Here is a 21,192-nt window from a genome sequence, read left to right as displayed (position 1 = left end):
GGGGGGGAAATAAAGACAAATGGTGTCGATGTTTTAAATATCTGCGGCACGAATCATTCAATCCCGATTCAATCCTGATTCCTGATTTAAAAACACATTATGTTTTATTAAATCACATAGTGTCATTAAACTGCCCTTTTCTTCTGTAGGTGAGACTAACTTGTTAATCCTGTTCGGTTGTTCCTGTTATGTTTGACACGGAGGACAGAGCTGACAGCAGCCGTGGTAAAAAAAAACTCTGCGCGTGCACACAGCTGAATAACACCACCAGCTGAACATTACCACCTTGATATGCAGTATTATATTAGCACTATTATAAGCAGTACTCTGGGCGATCCAGCTACTCACCGTCATGTCTCTTTTTCAGTTTGCGTCTCTACTCCCAAGCTGTCAAACTTGTCCAAACTTTTCTGAAAACACTCCTCCAACATTCCAGCTTCCGCTTCCTGAAACCAGCGGCGTGGAGAGAGAGGAGCAGGGGGGGCGTGTCCTCTGCGGAGAAACAGCGACACCTGCCGGCCGGCTGCAGTACGGCAGTGCCGGAAGACACATCCTTTACTTGAGTGAAAGGACTAAAGGACTAATACTCATGGGTGTTATTTACACTGGGGACGCTGAGGACATGTCCCCAACACTTTTTGAAAAGGCTGATTTTGTCCCCATCATTTCTGAAAGCAATAAGAAATGATAACAAATGAAAATGTATTGAAAAAGGTTTATTTTCACAATTAAAACAAACATGTAATGCAATGTCAACATAGAAGAAACAAATGTGCATTGTCCAAATCAAGTAACTTAAGCTAAAAAAAAAACCAAGCTACTGATTAGGCATTCTGAATTATAAATCCATTACATTTTTAGATTTTGAAGTGTCACCTGCCACCTGAATTTTGTGTTTCCCTTTCTACAAAGAAAGATATTTTCAGCAGAAATTGGAGCAGAAAATGTCTCTATAATGCAGGAAATTAAGTTTTTGATTTCTGATTTGTTCTTTTATTTATTTATTTACCTTACCAGTTCTTATTTTTTCTGTACTTTTCTTTACTCTGATGTAGCCTACTTTAAGTTTTTTCATTTTCTGCTACTTTGTGCTTCCACTGCACTACAATTCAGAAGCAAATGTAGTTTTTACCCCACCACATTTGTTTGAGAACTTTAGTTACTAGTTATTCTTGCAGATTCAGATTAATAATAAAAAACATAATCAACATACAAATTTTTATTATAGGTAATGATGAGATAAGACTTGATTGATCTATATAAAGTGATTAAAATGAGCTCCACCTTTGCAACATTAAAGTGATGTAAATAACTATAATCCAGTAATATATAATATTCTAAAATGGGCCATTCTGCACAATCAGAACTTCTACAATTGGTAAGTATATTTTGATGCTAACACTTTTGTACTTTTACTTAAGTAAAATCTTGACTGTAGGATCTTTTTTTTTTACGTGTGTGGTTTTGTTTTTACTTAATTCAATTAAAATTCAATACAAATAAAAGTCCTGCATTGAAAATGTTAATTAGAAGTATGTAAGTATACTGAGGAAAATGTATTTAAAGTATTGAAAGTAAAAGTACTCAATGCGGAAAAATGGCACCTGTGACTGTTTATTTATTATTTTATTATTTTATTTTATATAATTAATACTCACGTATTAATGTAAATGCAGGATGATGCATGTGATCTGTGGAGAATTGAGATGGGAAAATAGTTTTGCAATATTTTGTCCATGATTAATCCACAGTCATTATTATTTGATGATTATCTTCACAATAAAGACAATTGATTGTTTGGTTTGTAAAAATTATAAAATTAGTGAGAAATTGCCATCACAATTACACAGAGCCCAAAGACACCTTCACAATGTTTTGTTTTGTCTAACCAACAGGACAGACAGAAAAATACATTCAAAGTAATAAAATAATTTAAAGGAAAAGTAGCAAATCTTCACTTTTGAGAAGCTGGAACAATAAATTGTTTGATTGAAAAATGACTTAAACAATTATAAAAATGGTTGCCAATTAACTTTCTCAGTCAGTGGACTCGATTAATCGACCAATCGTTTCAGCTCTACTTGTACAAACTGTTGGGTAGTTTAATTGATAAAAAACATATACTCTTTTCATATGTTTTGTGTGCACTAAACTCTTTTTTGATTTACTTTTGCACCAAAAACTTCCTAAAGTTAGGACTGCCAGCCCTTATATGTACGTGATTATATGTTTATGAGTTTCTCCTTCTTCAGCCGGTTAGAACTTAGCCTTAGGTGTTCTGTGAAAATGTCAGCAGTTCATCCACATTTCCTCTGTTCAACAAATAAACAATGATTTGGGGTTGAAAATATTAATAAAAATTTGTAAAGCAGAAGTTTGGTTTTTCATCGTTTCTGTCCCGATTAATCATCTCAGGGTCCCTCAGATTTATCTTAAGACCCTTTGTAGGGGGCCTGACCCCAAGGCTGGGAACAACTGGACTAAACTACTGAACTGTATATAAACCAGATAAAACATTAAAATGCTGCTTACACGCTGATGCATCAGCATTAACTATCTAGTAATATCATACAAAATAACATATTAATTGCAGGCACCTTTTTCTATATAATGAGTAGGCTACTTCTTTAGTTTAGGACCATTCTTAGGACCACTTAGGCATATGTGAAATTAGGCTATATACATACCAGCCCAGATTTCTGGTTGTATACTGTAAAAAATAAATAAATATCAGTTTTTCTGCCAACAACAACTGAAACAACAAACAATAAAAAAAAAACCTTCAGAATCTGTTACTGTAACACCCAAAAACCTCCTAAATGCAAACAGGCTGACACACCCAAATAAAGCATTAGCATCCAATGAAACATGTGACCCTGTACAAAAGAAAAGAAAGAAAGAAGATAAGATCTTTTCTGTCACAGTACAAGTACAGTGAGATGAGAATTGAGAATTAAACGTATATAAACTATATAAACTATAAGAAATACACTGTATAACAGTACACAAAATATAAACACTGCAACATTATAACACTAGAAGGTATAAACAGCATGTAGTTATTGCACAACACAGGTTATTGCACTTAGAAAGAAAGAAAGAAAGAGAACATATGGTTTGGCCTGTGCTTTTACCTGCAGTACCTAATTTAACCACTAGATGGAAACAAAACACCATTAAACTGATGGCTGCTGCTGTTGGATCAACTGTTCAAACGCTGATCAAACTATGAAAAAGTGATTTAAATGTAAACCAAACTGTTTTAGTTTTATATGATTAATTTTTTGACGCTTAAAGGTTTCTTCAAATTAGACATGTTGTAAACAGGAAAACAGAATCACCAGCACATTGTAAAGAATGTTAATTTTGGTATTGATTTTCTATATGATTCCACAGTTTGCTTACATGTTAAATGTCAGAAAGTTGCTTATTAACTTATTGTACCGATCCTGATTTACACTCATATTGTTTATCAAAATGTTTCTTCCTCCATATAGTTTTGTATTTTTTCTTATGACAATGTTGCTCCTGAGGTTGTAAGTCTCTTTTGTTTTTAAGCTGAGATAATTGTTTGTTTGATGCAGCATTGTTGTGTTATGTTTTGTGTTTTGTTTTCCCTCTTCAAGGGAAAGAGGGAAAACAAAACTTCAACCCCTTCCTGACATGGAATAAACAATTTATAACACACTACAGTGTAGTTGTATGCACATATAATTGTTTATTACTGTATTTATCAACAACAACACCTCCTGTGGGGACTCAATTTAAAACATGTCTTCATAGGAAAATTTATAATCGTTGATACATACTGTACATTATTATTGTTTATCTGCTTACAACTACATTACAGTGTGTTATAAACAATTTATTAAATACTTTAAATGTTAAATAGGGTGGATAAAGTCAAGGATTTGCAATAAATTTGATTAATTGAAGGATTTGTAAAGTTAAAAGTTAATCATCATTACAAGACACTGTTATTGCTGACTGAGACATACTACTGTGTGTGCGTGTGTGTGTGTGTGTGTGTGTGTGTGTGTGTGTGTGCGTGACAGAGCGTGTATTACTCATGTTGTGGGGACATAAATCTGTTTACACAATCACATTGTGGGGTTTCACCTTCCTTATGTGACGAAAGTCCCCATAATGTAAATCATTACATTTTATGGTGAAGACTTGGTTTAAGCTTAGGGTAAGCCTCCAGGAAATGTATGTAAGTGATGGAAACATGACTCTGTGTGTGTGTGTGTGTGTGTGTGTGTGTGTGTGTGTGTGTGTGTGTGTGTGTGTGGAGAAGGTCAGATTACCCTATTCATAGAAAGAACGAAGTCACCAATGAAAACTCAACACACACACACAGCCTGCAGTATAGAATAATAGTTCTTATTCAACAGTGAGTTGCTGTTTGTTCACTTTGCTTTGAATAACAAAAGAAGAAGATTTCTCTGCCATGAATTATATTTGGCCTATATTATAATTCAATTTCCCGATGAACGCCTTCAAGATCATTTAATTTCTGGATGTTTTAATCCATTATAATTGTAAATGTCCAAGGAGCGCAGTTTGAGGCGTCAACCATCAAATCAAACTCAGTGACCTGTTTATGTTCTTTTACTCTTAAAATTGTAAAATAAAAAAAAAAAAAAAAATACTTCAACCAGAGAAAAGAGTTTTAGAAAAAACATTGAGGCTATTGTCATTACATGTTAAACAGCACAGAGATAAATGTGAATCCTGAAGTGAGCAGTAGAGAGACAGAACGATTGATTCTGTGTTAACCATTAGCTGCCAGAGGATCCACGCTGATGGAGAGACACTCTGGTCCTCCAAAGTCGCCTGGTAACCTCCTAGCAACCACCTCAGTGGAGAACAGCCCAGTCCAAAGTCCACTGCTTCTTTCCTATTGGTCAGAGCTGATGTGGACTGTTGAGATAAACCACATCCACTGGTTTCCTCCAACTCCTATTCCACTCTGTACTGGCCTTTATAAACATCCAGACGACATGGCTAACAGGCTACATGCTAAGGGTTAAATAAGAATAAGGCTATGCTAGGAAAGAGGTTGTTCGTATTCATGACATGTCGTCCAACCATGTTATAAGGAAGAATGGTTTTCCAAACGCCCACTCTTGAAGGCAGAGTGAAAAACTGACCATCATAGCGACGGGGGAGACGTGATTTTATTTAAATCTGGGGACAACATCCATGGAATTCAAATCAAGGGCAATGGGTTTGGTTGAAAATACTCGAAGGTAGGGAAAATCAGCTATTACACCTCTGTGGGGTCGTTCCACTGGTTTGTTTGTGCTCCTGGATGTTGTAACTACAGTCGTTATGGTTGTTGGAGTCACCCAAGGCCAAGTTTGAATGACCATCATTGGCATCCTCACCTGAGGCCAAAAAAGAACATTTTGATCACTAATGAACCAGTGGTATCGATCATCCTGACAACGACCCCATGAAGGTTAACTAGCTAAATTTCCCTACCAGTCAGTCAGAACTAAAGAAGTCTATCTTCAACAAAGTCACGCCCTTGATTTTAACCTTCCTGGGATAACTATGACCTGGATAACTAGGTAGGTAGGTACATTTATTGTCACAATATAACAGGTTACATAATGAAATTGAGCTTTGTAACTCCCTTCTGCTACATAGCAGACAATTTGCATAAATACAGAAGCAATTATAAAAATGGTAAACAGAAATAAACAGTATTCAATGATCAATGGAGCAGTGCTGAGGATGAATTTAAGTTTAAGAGCCTGAACTATGAACCTTCACAGACTTATGGGGACAGCAGTCTCTCCTGGAAGGCTTTGATAGCGTTGCACTTTGTTGTTCACATGAAAAGGGGCAGAAATAGTTGTGTTACAAATGAATAAACACAGCCATCTGCAGAAACCTACATTACAGTGTCTCGAAAAGCAGAAACAAAGAGTTTACAGCCATGCTAGCAGCTCTGTGAGGTGGTACAGATCAGTGCTTTTAGCTCTATGCTAATGTCAGCATGCTAACAATGACAATGTGAACATGCTGATGTTTAGCAGGTATAATGTTTACCATTTTAGTCTAGTGTTTTAGCATGCTTACATTTACTAATTAATAATAAACACAAAGTACAACTGAGGCTGATGGGAATGTCATTTGTTTTGCAGGTATTTGTTAAAATTTTGACCTGATTATCGGATGAAACATCAGAGGATTGTAAATTAGGATTCATCCTTTGGGAAACATAGATTCAAAATTGCCTGAAAATCCATACTTATTAAAGTATTTCAGTCTGAACCACCAACGTGGTGGAACAGACCGACATAGGCGTCCCTAGAGCCGAGCCCACATCGCTATCGTGGCTAAAACCTATGAAAACCTTAAATCATCAGACAGTGTTTCCTGCACTGCTGCCCTCTGTGGTTGGTTGGGGTCAGGGATCCGGTCTGGTTCTGGTGCAGGTGGCTATTTAGCTGTAGTAAAGGAGGCTGCATTTTCAGAACCTGCTTTCTGGACCCAGTTTTAGGGCCCTCGTGTTTTGCAATAGCGCCATCAAGTGAATTGTTGGGAGTCATGCACAGCAACAGAAACGGTCGACATGCATACAATCACTGACTTAGGTTTAGGCACACACCCCTGTGCTGGTTATGGTAAGGGTCTTCGGAGGAGCTGTCAACACCTTATAACATAGTGAGCTAGCTAGCTACTCACACTTTGGCTAGCTAACTGGGGTCACGGTTAGGAGTTTAGGTTCAGGTGAGAGGAAACACATCGACAGTGGCACTGACTGTGACATCACAGGCTTTAACCTCCCAAGTGCTAGTTCATGTTGGGAACTGTTGAGTCTCTGTTAATAATATAACAGAGAGTACGGTCTAGACCTGCTCTATAATAAAAGTGCAATGAGATAACTTAGCTATGAAGTGGCGCTATATAATATATTCCTCATTATCTTCTTCATGATCTTCAACATCATCTTCTTCTTCATCATCATCATCTTTATCATCTTCAACATTATCATCTACAACATCATTACCATCATCTTCTTCATGATCATCTTCAGCATCATCATCACCCTCAATATCTTCATCTTCACCATCATCACCTTCATCTAGGATCATGATCTTGTGCATCTTCAACATCACCATCATCATCTTCAACATCGTTCTCATCTTAATCATCATCTTCTTACTCTTCTACAACAAAAAAGATAAACCTTTACATACACGTGCAGTACTCTCAAATATAGCCTATTTTTATCACATACAACAAATAAACACCTTCCATGTGTGTGCGCGCATGCGTGCATGTATGTGGCGACAGATGGTCAACTTTCCTCACAAATAGAGAGAGAGAGAGAGAGAGAGAGAGAGGTGATGGAAGAGGGAGAGGAGAGACGGAGAGAGTCTTTTGCTGATATAAATGGAAGATTTGTCACGTGATCCCCGGGGCCGTTTTAATGACGTACACACCATATGGCGCGTGCCGGGAGGGCGGGGCCTTGATATGCTAATTGTCCCCAAACCCTCGTGTGTGTGTGTGTGTGCCGACTATAAAAGCAGCATCAATCCACACACACACCTCAGAAAGCTCATACCAGATCCCGCAAAGTCACGCACGGACACGCAACATAGATCGCGCGGGATGAGTGCGGTCTGACGAACTGCGACTTGTTACAACAGGTAGGTTTTTTGCAGATTTATAGCCAATAGGCACACTGATTGAAAAATTCCTCCTCGGATTGTGTCCCGTGTAATTTAATCTTCAGGATGATGAATCTGATTTCTTATTAGCCTACAAATTTATACCCAATTAATAAAATATAAATGCAAATTTAACGGAGAATCATCAACAGAGATTCAAAAGGGTAGGCTAATGATTTGTGTCATAGGATCAAAACAAATCCGCATGCCTAAAATATAGCCTAAACCAAGATTATTATTATTTTATTCTCATTACTATTTATTTATTTTTAAATGTTAATGTAGGCCTATTTGTTAGTTTTTATAGCCTATTATTAACCTATTGCCCGTGTGGCATCAGCCTTTTCACAGCAACATTCAAAACATCCTTCTTTCTTCCCTGGAATTTAAAAATCTACTTCGTTTGTTTGTGCTCCTCCCGTTTGTCCGTTCACCTCCACCTGTCTGCTGCTCTGTTAGGCCAAATTAACGGGACCAGTCAGTAGGAAAAGGGAATTAAAGAAAAACGGATTTTATTCGTCAGTATTTGGTCGATTATCATATTATTATTATTATTATTATTATTATTATTATTATTATTAATATTAATATTATTAGCCCACTCAAAAGCTTCTACTTCCAGCTGACTACTTTTGAGCAATTATCGTTGTTTTAGTATGTAGGCATATTGTAAGACGTCATTAAATCTTTTACTTCAGTTTGTAATATTTTCTCTGCTGCGGTAGAAATCATTAGTAGGTTATTTTGTTTTCATACAACAAAATAAAAAGGACATGATTTTTCTACCGGATTTTGACACATTTTAAACAGATAAAAACTTTAAAACAGTTTATCAGTAACTAGGCTACACTGAATAAATAGCTGATTCCCTTTCTCTTTTCCGTTTTATTTGACAGTTTAATGTTCTTACATTAGGCTAAAATTAAAAAACTAAATGTCGGAGCCTATGTTCTAGGGTAGCCTACGGATTGTAAAGCCATCCGCGTTAAATTTGTGATTTTGTTCAATGTAAATGAAATGATCTTGTTGAATGTTTAATAGTTGCAGCTTTACATTAACAAAATTTCCCGTAGGCCTATAGGCGATTTTTTTTTTCTATCCGTCAATGTAGCCTTTTTCACTTTTCCTGCACAGAATACCCTTGAATTGATTTAATCATGCAGCTATGAATCACATAGCTGCATAAATTAAGATGTAAACTACATTTCCTATATTTTTTTGGGATTCCGATGTGAATCAGAAATGAGAGCTGGCTGGTGGATGTTTAATATAGGCTAAATTTCACTTGAACTCTTCGCTTGACTCTTTCTGTCTTTCTTTCATTTATTTTGAGTTCAGACAAGTAAAGAATCACAGCATGCCCATTAAATGTTTTTTTTATTGTTTTGCATTTTATATTAATTCAAAGAAAATCACCGTTAGCGCCTGCATTCATTAGGCTATCTATCCTGCAGATTCTGTTCAACACAAATAACCAAATAGGCTACTGTTTGAGTTTGATCTTGGGAATAGCCTACATCTTCTAATCATCAAAAACGCGTGGCCTATGTTGAAATCATGCAAAACAAACTTTAATCCCAAAAGCAAAATGTTTGGATATTTTTTGTTGTTGTTTGTCAAAACGTTTTTATAATATACAACATAACATAACATAACGTGAGACACATTTGTTGCTTTTCCCATTAATTCGCTTTCTTCTACAGGTCTTTACAGAGGATCCCTGTGATAATGAGCTCTCTCTCTGCAGGAGTGTTTTATTGCTTTCTAATGAACATATTTGATTGCAAACAGAGAATCAGCATCATGACCAGGTCTGTGCGGGAGGAGCAGGCGTCAGAGGAGTCTGAGGAGCAGCAGGAGCTTCACAGCCCCGCGGGTGGAGAAACAGAGAGGGGAGGAGAAGGAGGAGGAGAGGAAGAGGAGGAGAACAGCCTTCACCGTCTGGAGGAGGATGAGGAGGACGAGGACGATGAGGAAGACGAGGACGAGGACGAGGACAACGGCGAGAGCAAACCCAAGAGGCGAGGGCCCAAGAAGAAGAAGATGACGAAGGCTCGCTTGCAGAGGTGAAGGAGGTTTAAAAAATAAACATTATCAGCACATGAGATCAGCTAAAATAAATAGTCAAAAATAGTATTTTTTTTACTTTTATCCTGGGGGTGGCACCATAGACTGTATAGGGTGGCACTAGAGGACAGGTCGTGTCCTCACTAAAGGACGATATGGTCACGACCGCTTGGCGTCAGTTTGTAACGCTCTGAGAAGCCTAAAGGTCAACGTACTGGGGTGAAGCCTACGGCTCATTTATGAACGCTAAGGAGGCTTAATAACAGAGATGTCCAACAAAGGAGATGGTCGGGCTTCACCGGACTTTCCTCCAGGAGACTGGTTGTTAAACAAAAAAGTCAACATTGATTCTTTTAAGTTAAGTTACCTGACCTAACCTACCTAGTTAGCCTACTTATATGATTAACTTAGGCCAACTAAGTTAATGTAGCCTAGTTATTTTTAACCTAAACCATGATCACCATAACCAAATTGCGACATTTCACAACATTAATTAGCCTACTAGTTTTAATTAGAAAGTCTAACCAGACCATGCATAGACCAGCTATTTAGGCTATTGCTAACTTGACTGGGGAGCCCTAGAAGTCCAAAAACTAGCAAAAGAGGTAGGTTCAGGCCCGGAATAAGAATTCAGAGGCCCTGGGGAACTATGTCTTGTAGGGCCCCCACCCCAGTCCACCAACACACACACACACACACACACACACATTTATTTGTTGGAAACACCTCTAGCTTATACAGGATTTACACTGATAGGTTACAGCCTATGATCACAACCCGAAGGACAGTATGAACTCCCTGAGTAGGCCTATCTTAGGCGTTAACAAGCGACGCCAAGGGGTCTTGACCAAGCCAGAGCGTTAAATAAGATAATTTAATAATAATAATAATCTCATTTAACTATTCTGGACAAGTCGGCTATATGTGACGAGCTGGGAGTGAGAATGTGTTGGTCATGTGGTCATTAAAATCTACAGGGTTCACCCTCTGAGGAGCAGGATTGTGAAATGTAATGGAAATCTGAACCATATGTGTTCAGATATCATTAAAAAGTCAGCATCATGTGATGAAAATATAAAATCAGAATCATCAACCCTTAGAAGGATTTAAAAAACCTTTACAGATCTGTGCTGAACGGTCTTCTTTTTTCTAACATCTGACCAACTCTTCATTACCCAGACGCCTCAGCGGTTCTTGTCCAATCAGACTGTCCGAGTCTAAAAATTTAAATTTATCTTGTTTAGTTCAGTCTGGGCCTTGTTTCCCAAAGCATCTTAACGCTGAGATGACCATGAAATATGTTTTCTATGTTTTTGAAAATCACTGTAACTGAAGGATCAAATGATTGTAGATAAGGAGTGCCTAAGAAGTTTATATAATTAGAATATAATTAAACTAACACCCACACAAATTAATTCAACAAATGTCAATCGTTGTCCTCCTCTCTTTAATCTCACCTAAAATCTAAATCTCTTCTGGCTGAAATGTAATTTTCCCGATAATATTTTCAGGTTGCATATCTTCTCTTTTCTTTTTATTTATTTATATTATTTGTCTCACGTTATATACAGAAATGATCCACAATAGATGCACATTCATAAAACTCACTCATTAAGCTTCGTATTCATATTGAACAATACCAAGTATAAAGCATTTTTGTTGTTTTGTTGCAGTTTGTGATTTATGTATTTTTAATATTAAACATGGCTTATAGACAGTCAAATAGGCAAAGTTACTTTAAACTGGATCTTCAGCACCACAGACAGGCGATGTTAAGAAGCTCTTAGCGATGTGAACGTGCTCCCGCTCTCAAGTGCTGCTTTGGAAAACATGCACTCATTAAAAAGCACTTGTATAAACTCTCTTAGAAAAGTTGTTAGCAGGAAACAGGGCCAGAACAAAGCACTGTGGGAACCCACAAGGTCAATTTCCACTGGGCCCCCCACATTTACTGTTTGATCAAATCATTAAAATCTCTCTCTCTTGTTCTCTGACTGTCCGGCCGCCATAATCCAGATGGGAGATGAGAAATAGATAAGCACTCGCCATAAACTATTACCATGCACTCACAGCCATAAACTTTACCAGCAGCAGTGAGTGCTTTGTGGACTTTACTGCTCTATACACTCCGACTGGCGGAGCTTGTCAGGTACATATACAGTCTTAATTATAATAATCTCCCGAACAGACACTAAACTTTAACATCAATTTCATTCAGTGCCTTAATGTGTAAATTTGTTGTTAGCTAGAATATTGTTTGACAGAATATTGTCTTGCTATTTTCTTCTATTCTGTGTTTCTGTGTGTGTGACATTAAGAGAATTGTACATTGAGCTGTGATTGCTGCCGAAATGCTTCTGCGCGCATGTCACTGTGCTGCTGGTGTTGAAAAGATGCTGCTAACTACGTAAAATTGCAGACATTTCTTGAACTGCAAATGACAACATGTACCCTCACTGGTGCTGATGCTGATTATGCTACAGATATTGATAACAGGTCTAACAATGAATCTGCTTTGTGTTTCTGCAGGTTTAAAGTCCGTCGTATGAAAGCTAACGCCCGGGAGAGGAACCGTATGCATGGGCTGAACGACGCTCTGGAGAGTCTGCGGAAAGTCGTCCCTTGTTACTCCAAAACCCAGAAACTGTCCAAGATCGAGACGCTCCGCCTTGCCAAGAACTACATCTGGGCCCTGAGTGAGGTCCTGCGCTCCGGGAAGGCACCCGACCTCATGAGCTTCGTTCAGGCACTCTGCAAAGGTCAGTGTCACCTTACAGTAACACACTGGACTGGGTTGATCACGACCCAGAGTTAGTCTGGAGTATGATCTCTGGTCATTTAAAATTAATATGAAGGGGAAAATTATGAACATGTGACCTCAACCAGGGAGGGATTTTTATATTGAAATGTCAGTGAAATCCAACAATAGTTTAATGAATTTTCTTATAGCGCCACCTAGTGCCAAAGTTGGAGAAAATTACAAAATAGTTGTGGAGGGAAAATTGTTGTTATTAACAAAACTAACACCAGTCTACAGTCATGCTAGCAGCTCTGTTAGACACAGCTATGCTTTAAACTACAATGCAAATATCAGCTTGCTAACGTGCACACAATGACAATGCTAACATGCTGGTGTTTAGCAGGTATAATAATTACCATGTTCACCATCTTAGTTTAGCATGATAGCATCTTCACATACGCTAATTAGCACTAAATTCAAGATACAACTGAGGCTGATAGAAATGTCATTAGTTTTGTAGATATTAAATCATAAACCAAAGTATTGGACAAATAAAAATGTTTACCTGACGGTGGCGCTAGATGAAAAACTCAGAGGAACACCAAAGTTACCATTAATCCTGACAGGAACATAAATGTCTGAACCACATTTTAAGGCATTCCACCCAGTACTTATTGAGGTAATTCACTAAAAGCCAAAATGGGGATCAGCAAAGTCTGTACAGTTTATTCATGCCATTTATCCTTTGCTCAGGGTTAGGATTTCGTAATTGTTTAATGTAGAAAACAGTTGACACTGCCTGCAAAGCTCATCTGTTTTTTACCAGGTAAGACACCAAACATTAATATAAAATCCCAATTTGTAGGATAGTCAGAGATTTTTGTACAGTATAAACATGTTTTTTTCCCCTTTATGTTGTCTTTGTCAGAAAGGAGCTTTGAGCATGTTGAGTGCTCTCGTGCTATTTTTAAATTTATGGGATGTTGATTTGGAACCAAAACAACCAAAATGTGACATTTTGTCACTTTATCTTGCGTTGGATTAGTGTGATAAGTGTTAAGTCAGGAGTTTATTTTGCTTGGTCTATATTAAATGTGGACTGTGTGTTGCTCTAAACTATGTTTAAGGCAATCAGAATTAAGTGTTTTTCCTGACTGTATCATAAATACGATGACGGAATTTACTAATAAATTAATAACACAGAAGTAATTGACATGTATTAAGTGTTATCATTATAACATCCATTGACAGATATCAATATTATATATTATAATATTATTTACAGGTATTAAAATATATTAATAATGATTACCCAGGGGTTTGACATTTTGTAACAAGTATTCATATTTATTAACACATACACACAGGTAGTGATAATTGACTAGCACAAACAGGAACAACTGGGTATCGACATTATATTTATTAACTTGCTACCAGGTATTGACAGGTATCAAATGTATTTATCAGTATTAAGTAATTATTGTCGCTCTGTTCTCAGGTCTGTCTCAGCCAACCACCAACCTGGTGGCCGGCTGCCTGCAGCTAAACCCTCGGACTTTCCTGCCGGAGCAAACACCAGACCTGCCGGCTCACCTTCCCCCCACCGGCACTGTCGCCTATCCTGGACACTTCTCCTACCAGAGCCCTGGGCTGACGGCCGGCCTTCCTAGCCCGCCCTATGGCACCATGGAGCCCTCCCACATTTTCCACCAGGTCAAAGGTCAGGCCTACAGCCCACTGGAGCCCTTCTTTGATGGCGTCCTGGTGTCAGATGGCCCAGCATTTGACCCGCCCCTCAGCCCGCCACTCAGCATCAACGGGAACTTCTCATCCTTCAAGCACGAGGGCGTAGCACCAGCTGACTACGACAAGAGTTTCTCCTTCAGTGTTCACTACGGGGGCGGAGGAGCTGGGGGACACGCCGCCATGTATGGCGGCGGGGGGTCCAACCCACGGTGTGGTGAGCTGCAGGTGGACGGGCTGATGGGCTTTGATGGACACTCGCACCACGAGCGGCTGATGAACGCCCAGCTGAACGCCATCTTCCACGACTCCTGAGGAAGAGGAGGACGAAGGACTGAGAGACTGATGAAGACAGAGAGACGATTTGGAAGACCGTTATGTGGAGAGACAGACAGTTCTGTGTATGTCTAACATTTCATGGCTGTCTTTCTTTATATCTTTCCTTCTTTCTTTTCGTCTTTCTGTCTGTGTCAGACTACGACTCAGTTTGGTCATGAGGATGGTGATGTCCATGATGATGTCACGTTGATGATGTAACCTTCTTTGTAGCACTTCATCCTGCAGGAGACGCTCTCTGAATGTCTCGTTATTATCCATATTATCACTTAAAAAATAATCAGTAATCAATAAGCAATAATCTGGAGGAAACTATGCAATTTTGTTCAAACCTGAGCGACACTCAGCTGATAATTCCAAATGTTAAAAGAATAAAGATTTCTCTATTTTTGGGTCAGTGTGTAAGCGGTGTTGAGCCGGCGTTGGGCCGAAGTGTTCATGTTGTTCATGTGGTTTTTACTTTTTGCTTTTTATAACGTTCCTGTAGCGTTCTGTTAACATTTCATGTGACTCTTGTTCATATTTTATAAGATAGACGTTTATAAAGGCCTTTCATTAAAAGGAATTCCATGTGATTCACCTGAGAGACTCTGTTCATCAGCAACAACACAACAGAACAACATAACACCTCCGTTTAGTCCAGTTCATTGTGGCTGTATCCAGTTTCTTCCAGGTTAGCTTTGTCCCCTTCAGTCCAGTTTGGTCAACTCTGTTTATAATGTTTAAAAACACACTCATACAAAACACAGAAAAAGTGAAGCACTCAGATGATAGATACTAAACAATTTTTGTGTCACATAAAAACTTTTTATCTCTAGTTTTGGTCATGCAACTCTTTCAGAGCAGTATAATGGTGCTGAAGACACATGATTTAAGCCAGATTTTAACTGAATTAATCATCAGTGACTGCCCAGAACTGGGCCGAATTGCTGTCAGATCAGCTGTCATTTGGTGTTCAGTTTAAGGGGGTTCACAACACCTGATTAATTGCACTTAATAATCTACCTGTTGGACGAGCAGATGAATTTCTGGTATAGCGATAAAAAGATTAATCGATTAGTCCTTTGACAGAAAGTTAATCTGATTTACACTTTACCATAAGTCTTCCTATATCATTTATAAGCAATATATTAACATTGAACACATTGTAATGTAGTTGTATGTAGCAATATTGAAGACATTACCTTGGTTTCTGGGAAATTGTGCTGGGTATTTTTTTTACTATTTTTTAGACTGAACAATTAATTGAGAAAATAATAAGCATATTAAATGATAATGAAAATAATTGTTAGTTGCAGCACTATTCTAAAATTTTGGTTAGCTGAGTTGTTGCACAATCAAACTTCTCACATGGCTGCGGTGAGTTTATTAGAGAAGTATTTAACTTTAGATGAAGCACCAACCAGCTCACAAACCTGCAGACACCCTTAAATAAATTTCACACCATCAGCTAAAACAAGGTTGAAGGTTGATGTCTTAGAAATACAAGGTTTCCATGTGACAACAGAGTTATTTTAAGTGGATTTTAGGCTCCGAGTATGATAAGTGCATGAGGAGAAAACATATCTCCTTACAGAGAAAACCCTGTTAAGATGTTAACAACATTATCGCACTGTCTGAAGGACAAAACCGGGATTTACTGTGTGTGTGTGTGTGTGCGTCAAGGGCACAGATGTTCGTTCTGCAGGCAAGATTTTAATTTATGAAAATGATCTCGTTTATGCATGAGAGCCCCCACCATACACACTGTAGTCCTGCTGTTTGTGTGTGTGTGTGTGTGTGTGTGTGTGTGTGTAAGTCAACAGGGACAATATGGTGTCCATATCCCACCATTTAGCCTCCCTTTCAAAGTCGAATAAAAATGAGAGAAAGTCAGACTGCAGTATAAAGACTTGTCCTGTTTGAACAGAGCAGAAACAGAATACATTTATTATTTAGTTAAAATGCTGTGTTAAAATTAATGACAAAACACAGTACATAAATATAGAGTCTTGTTCAGAGGGAAATTACCTTTTTTATTCTTGACTGGGGAACACTGATAATATAAAGTCATGTGGACCTTTCTCATTACATTCAGCAGTATTGGAAGGATTAATAGTATTAGCAGTAGTCTTCGTGATAGAGGTTTTGTGTTTCAGTCTGTTGGCTGATCATAACACTGATTAATGCAGCTTTAACTCAGCCATCTGTCATCAACACACACTGTGTGTGTGTGTTTGTGTGTGTGTGTTTCAGTTGTGGCTCATAATATGGTGTTTATACCACAGCCAGGGAACATCCTGCTCTCTGATTGGCAGGCAGGTATTTGTTAAAATCATATCAGAGGACACCTTCAACAATAATTGGTCAAGGAATAATAAACTGTAGGTAATCGTAGCAACATTACTGATCCTTCAGGCTCCATAGGCAGTTAACTGACGGGTGAAACTAACCTAACCATGTTTTAAACTGCCTACAAACACACTTTAAAACACGTAGGAGGATTTAAACACAGCCTCTGTTTGTTTTAGTGGACAATACATAAGAGACAATAATGGACTCACCTATCAGCATTTATGCTAAGCTAAGCTAATCGCCTTGCCTCTAGCTCCATATTTAGCCCCATTTGGGGAGACAGACCTGGATGCTTACTGTTGAAAAGCTTAGCTAAGCTGCTGCTCTTTATTGGAGTCGTAGAAGTTACTGGATACTGCTTTCCATGATGCCGCCCCATTTATTCCTAAAAACGTTGCTCACTAGGCACAAAATTGCTTGTTGTGCGGCCTATTGCACATGTGCATCTCTCACTAGCCCATCCATGTGTAATTTAATCATATTTCTACACTTTCCAAATGTCATTCGCTTCACATATCAGTGAGAAGAGCACAGAGAAAAACTCTCTAATGCAAAACAACCAAACTGCTGTAATTTTGGCAGACAATTCTTGGATCATGCAGCATCACTCAAAGTAATGAGTTGTATTGAAAAATATGTTTCCGGAAACTTTATCAGAAACATGTACTTAAAGTAAAAGTAGCCAATGGCCCCTTTCATTGTGTCATATAAATTATGGGATCATTATTACCGATACATTATTGTGAGAGCAGCATTTTTGTTGTAGCTGATCGAGGTGATTTTAACTACTTTATTACGTGTAAAGCAATTTGCAAAAACCTTGATAATATAAAGACATGTATGTCTGTAACTGATTCCTAAAAATACTTATTCTGCAGGGTGGTGAGAATTTCCTGTTTATAATTAACATGTTCTACTAACAACCTTCCACTATGGTAGGAAAGCACATTAAGTGGATATTTTTAGGTCAAGACTGAAAACCTACTTGTTTTCATGTCAAGCACCTTTTACCCCTCTATGGTACAGTGTTGCCTCTGGGCAACATATCCTTTTTGCCCTAGTACACCTCCACCAAACATCCCAAAATATGATGCATTGCTTTAAAAGAGTTGCAGGGCCTTAAGGAAACCAATAGCAGTGTTAAAATTTGTCACATGATTCTCTGGCGCCCATTAGGAATCCTTTTACTGCTGCTTTTGACACATGGCTCAGCTTCATACTCTCTGCACTAAACTGCCCTCAAAACATATTTTTATGCCATTTATTGACCCAGAAAAAATATATTCACAATAATAGGTAAGTAAAGTTTCATCGTTAATTGTTTAATAAAATTTATTTGATAATAATATAATAGTTAAATGCAGGGGTGGCGATGGCGCAATGGATAAGACTATGCCTTTGGTGTGAGACACCCGGGTTCAATCCTCCACTGTGACCCATCCACCAATGTGTCCCTGAGCAAGACAATTAACCCCTAGTTGCTCCAGAGACGTGCGACCTCTGTATAGCAATTATAAGTCGCTTTGGATAAAAGCGTCCGCTAAATGCCATGCCATTTTTATACATTTGATAATGTTGGTTGTAATAACAGTGTAATAAAAAATGTATTACACTGGATATTTCAACCTTCCGCTTTGTTATCCTGCCTGCAGAGCACATGCTTATAGGGTTAAACATATTGTGCTTCCATTTGTCAAATTCAAAGTATTGAACCAAAGAGGGTTGCTTCATACATTTCCTGCACTGTGGAAACAGGCCTTTGTCATTCCCTTACTTAAATCAGGTGATCCCACAGATATGAACAACTATAGACCTATTTCAAATCTTTCAGTTCTAGCAAAAGTGTTTGAGTCATTGGTGTCTATCCAGTTCAAACAGTTACTTCAAACAAACAATATTCTTAACAATTTTCAATCTGGCTTCAGGGCAGGAAACAGGACAATCACAACAACTTTAAAAGTAATAGATGATGTTAAAACAGCACTTGAAAGTAAACATGCTTGTTTAGCATTGTTTATTGACCTGACCAAGGCATTGGACACCGTTGATCACTGTCACCTCATCAATATCATACAAAAACTTGGCTTTAGTACAAACATGGTTAGTTGGATAAACAGCTACTTAACAAAATGCATTCAGTTTGTTCCGTTTGGCCCTGTTTTGTATGATGCGGTCACACTGAACAAGGGGGTCCCACAAGGGTCTATTTTAGGGCCCTTGTTCTTTTTAATCTATAGTAATCAAATCTGTGATCAACTTAAATTCTCCTCGTACCATATGTATGCAGATGATACAATTCTATATTCGTCAGCGCCCTCTCTAGATGCAGTACACTCAAATCTTCAGACTGATTTTATCACTTTACAAAATGCTCTTCGTAATTTAAAATTAGTCCTAAATGCTAGCAAAACCAAAGTTATGTTGTTTTCTCATAATTCTGCTGTACCCATTCCTCCTATTAAAACTCTGGATGGTGATACCATAGAAGTCGTAGACACATACAAATATCTTGGTATTTGGCTGGATAAAGACCTTAATTTTAAACATCACATTACATATTTGATAAAAAAGCTCAAATTTGCTCTAGGTTTTTTGTATAGATTGAAAACATGCTTTTCTATTTCTTCCCGTAAGCGGTTTGTAACAAGTTTGTTTTTATCACAGCTGGACTATGGAGACACCATCTATAGATTTGCTTGTCCCACTACCTTAGCTAAACTGGACCCCATTTACCATGCTGCTTTGAGGTATATAACAGGTTCACCCTATAGGACTCACCATTGTACTTTATATACTCTGGCTGGATTTACTTCACTCAATATTCGAAGGATGAAGCATTGGTATATTTTCATATACAAAGCCATTTTAGGAAAATTGCCATCATATATCTACTGTAAATTTATTGCCCTCCAGAACACACACAGTCTCAGGGCCAGTAGCTGGCTGCGGTTTAATGTGCCCTTTGTGTACAGAGTCAGAAAAAATGAGTCTGTCCTATTTTGGCCCATGGTCTTGGAATGATCTGCAGCTCAAGTTGAAGTTGGAGTCTCTTATTCCTGTATCCAGTTTTAAACAAAAACTGTCAGAGGTTTCAAACACATCTTGCACCTGTGACATTTAGTCAAATTATGATATGTTTAAATTTCATTGTGCTTTTATGTCTTTTTATCTGATACTTTGTTTTAAATAATTCAATAATACTGTTACTTTTATGAATAATGCTCCTGAACAATTAATGCCTTGTTTACACCTTGCACTGTGTGCTGTTTCACATCTTGGCTAGGACATCCTTGTAAAAGAGATTAAAAATCTCAATGGATTTCTTTCCTGGTAAAATAAAGGTTAATTAAAAAAAGCTGCAAGGTAACACATATCTGAAATGGCACCAGAAAACTGAAGAGACATTTAAATCTAACACAAATGATGAATTGATGGAAGGTAACTCTGTCTTGATTTTCAGCATGTTTTTGATGTTTAGATTTAAAGATTTTTAATGTAAACTTTGTTGAAATATGTGTACTCTCTTTTTTTCATTCATTCCTATAGGTGGTTCCACAATGGTACAATGTTGCCTGAGGGTAACTTTCAGACAAATAAACATATGTAAAGAGTTCATATTTTATATTTAAAAATGTAAAATTATTGTATTTTATACTGGTATTTTAAGAAATTGTATTCAAACTTTAAGTAATAACTCTCTTTTTCCATTCTTTACCTTTATGGTACAGTGTTGCTTTATGGCAATGTAGCCCCAAAGTTTCCCTCCAAAATTAATTTTTTTGGAAATTTCTTTAAATAATGTTTACTTGGTCCATTTAATGACCCGAAAACACTGACAGATATTTTGCATTTTTAAATAAGAAAATAAAACTTTAAGAACTCAATTGTACTGACCTGACAGGAGGGAGAACAATGTAGGCCTATTATATGCAGCATGTTTAGTAGGCCTACAAAAAATATGCAAAATAAATCCAACTACACTCAGATAAATGTAGTAGAGTGGAGGTTTTCAAAGTGTGAGGCAGGCAGTTTCAGGGGAGGCTCAGAGAATGGAAGTGTAAAAGTAAAAGTATTAGCCTACATATCTTAAGGAGATCATTAAGTATAGCCTACGTGTTGAAACAGTTTAGAAATACAATGGTTTTGGTGTTTTATCAGAGTCAGACAATAATAAATGCCATAGGACAGACCTTTTTTATGCATTTGGTGAGGTCTGAAGTTATGTCAAACAGCAATATTAGCTATCCAGGTTTTTGAGAAACTGAGCAAGTAAACTAAGGT

General features: G+C 37.7%; 2 protein-coding genes across 4 annotated transcripts in view; one reads left to right on the top strand and one right to left on the bottom strand.

The window, feature by feature from the left end:
• itprid2 (ITPR interacting domain containing 2) overlaps nt 1-478 on the bottom strand; it is a 46,329-nt gene extending 45,851 nt beyond the window's left edge. For both annotated transcript variants that reach the window (XM_046053778.1, XM_046053779.1), the window contains exon 1: nt 349-478. The gene's annotated coding sequence lies outside the window, so the exon portion shown is untranslated. The remainder of the gene's footprint in view (nt 1-348) is intronic.
• A 4,802-nt stretch (nt 479-5,280) lies between these two features.
• On the top strand, nt 5,281-15,150 carry neurod1 (neuronal differentiation 1). 2 transcript variants are annotated; one of them, XM_046053675.1, is made up of 4 exons: nt 5,281-5,576; nt 9,483-9,757; nt 12,288-12,517; nt 13,997-15,150. In XM_046053675.1, exons 2-4 carry the CDS (start codon nt 9,495-9,497, stop codon nt 14,554-14,556), a joined length of 1,053 nt encoding a protein of 350 aa, XP_045909631.1. In that variant the 5' UTR covers nt 5,281-5,576; nt 9,483-9,494; the 3' UTR covers nt 14,557-15,150. The 2 variants fall into 2 exon arrangements, with proteins under 2 accessions (XP_045909631.1, XP_045909630.1); XM_046053674.1 differs by lacking the exon at nt 5,281-5,576 and adding an exon at nt 7,551-7,670.
• Nucleotides 15,151-21,192: the final 6,042 nt, after the last annotated feature.

This window comes from Micropterus dolomieu, linkage group LG07, assembly GCF_021292245.1.
Source record: "Micropterus dolomieu isolate WLL.071019.BEF.003 ecotype Adirondacks linkage group LG07, ASM2129224v1, whole genome shotgun sequence".
Taxonomy (NCBI): Eukaryota; Metazoa; Chordata; class Actinopteri; order Centrarchiformes; family Centrarchidae; genus Micropterus; species Micropterus dolomieu.
The sequence above is the reverse complement of the archived record's forward strand: the minus strand, read 5'-3'. Positions and strand labels throughout refer to the sequence as shown.